Here is a 505-nt window from a genome sequence, read left to right on the forward strand (position 1 = left end):
GCCCCCCGCACGCACCCCGCACCCCCTGCACATAAAGGAGGCATCTGTGCTTTTGGTAACCAGCACGGACTTTGTTGTTGTTGCAACTTGAGACATGGATGTGCTCCCAATGTGCAGCATCTTCCAGGAACTCCAGATTGTGCACGACACGGGTTACTTCTCAGCCTTGCCGTCCCTGGAGGAATATTGGCAACAGGTAAACGAGGATGTCGTCGTCGTTGTTGTTTGTTGTCGAGGTGCTTTTCTTTTTTTTCTTTTAAGCCGTATTAAAGGATGAGCGGATTTAAAAAAAAAATGGCAAAAAAAAAGCGCCCAAGTGTCAGCAACGAGTTTGGGGAGAATGAAGGCAAATATGTGGACATGCTCCGAAGCAGGTGTTTCGGTATGAAATGAAACGGCTTTTTTGGGGGGAAGAGTGCCGAGGTAGACGTACGGAGCTGCGCATCTCCGGCTCTCCTCCACCGCCCGGCTGTCAGCGCGGCCGCTCCGCTCCAGCGGCGGAGCC

At 52.7% G+C, this 505-nt stretch overlaps 1 protein-coding gene across 3 annotated transcripts in view; it reads left to right on the forward strand.

Annotated features, from left to right (window-relative positions):
* Position 1: 1 nt before the first annotated feature.
* KLF6 (Kruppel-like factor 6) overlaps positions 2–505 on the forward strand; it is an 8,726-nt gene continuing 8,222 nt past the window's right edge. For 2 of the 3 annotated variants that reach the window (XM_010191543.1, XM_010191542.1), the window contains exon 1: positions 95–196. In XM_010191543.1, the coding sequence (XP_010189845.1) occupies positions 95–196 (102 nt within the window). Of the gene's footprint in view, positions 197–505 lie in introns of all 3 variants that reach the window. The other variant, XM_010191541.1, reaches the window with a different exon arrangement.

The sequence above is a fragment of the Mesitornis unicolor genome, unplaced genomic scaffold (assembly GCF_000695765.1).
Source record: "Mesitornis unicolor isolate BGI_N332 unplaced genomic scaffold, ASM69576v1 scaffold33229, whole genome shotgun sequence".
In the NCBI taxonomy this organism is placed as follows: domain Eukaryota; kingdom Metazoa; phylum Chordata; class Aves; order Mesitornithiformes; family Mesitornithidae; genus Mesitornis; species Mesitornis unicolor.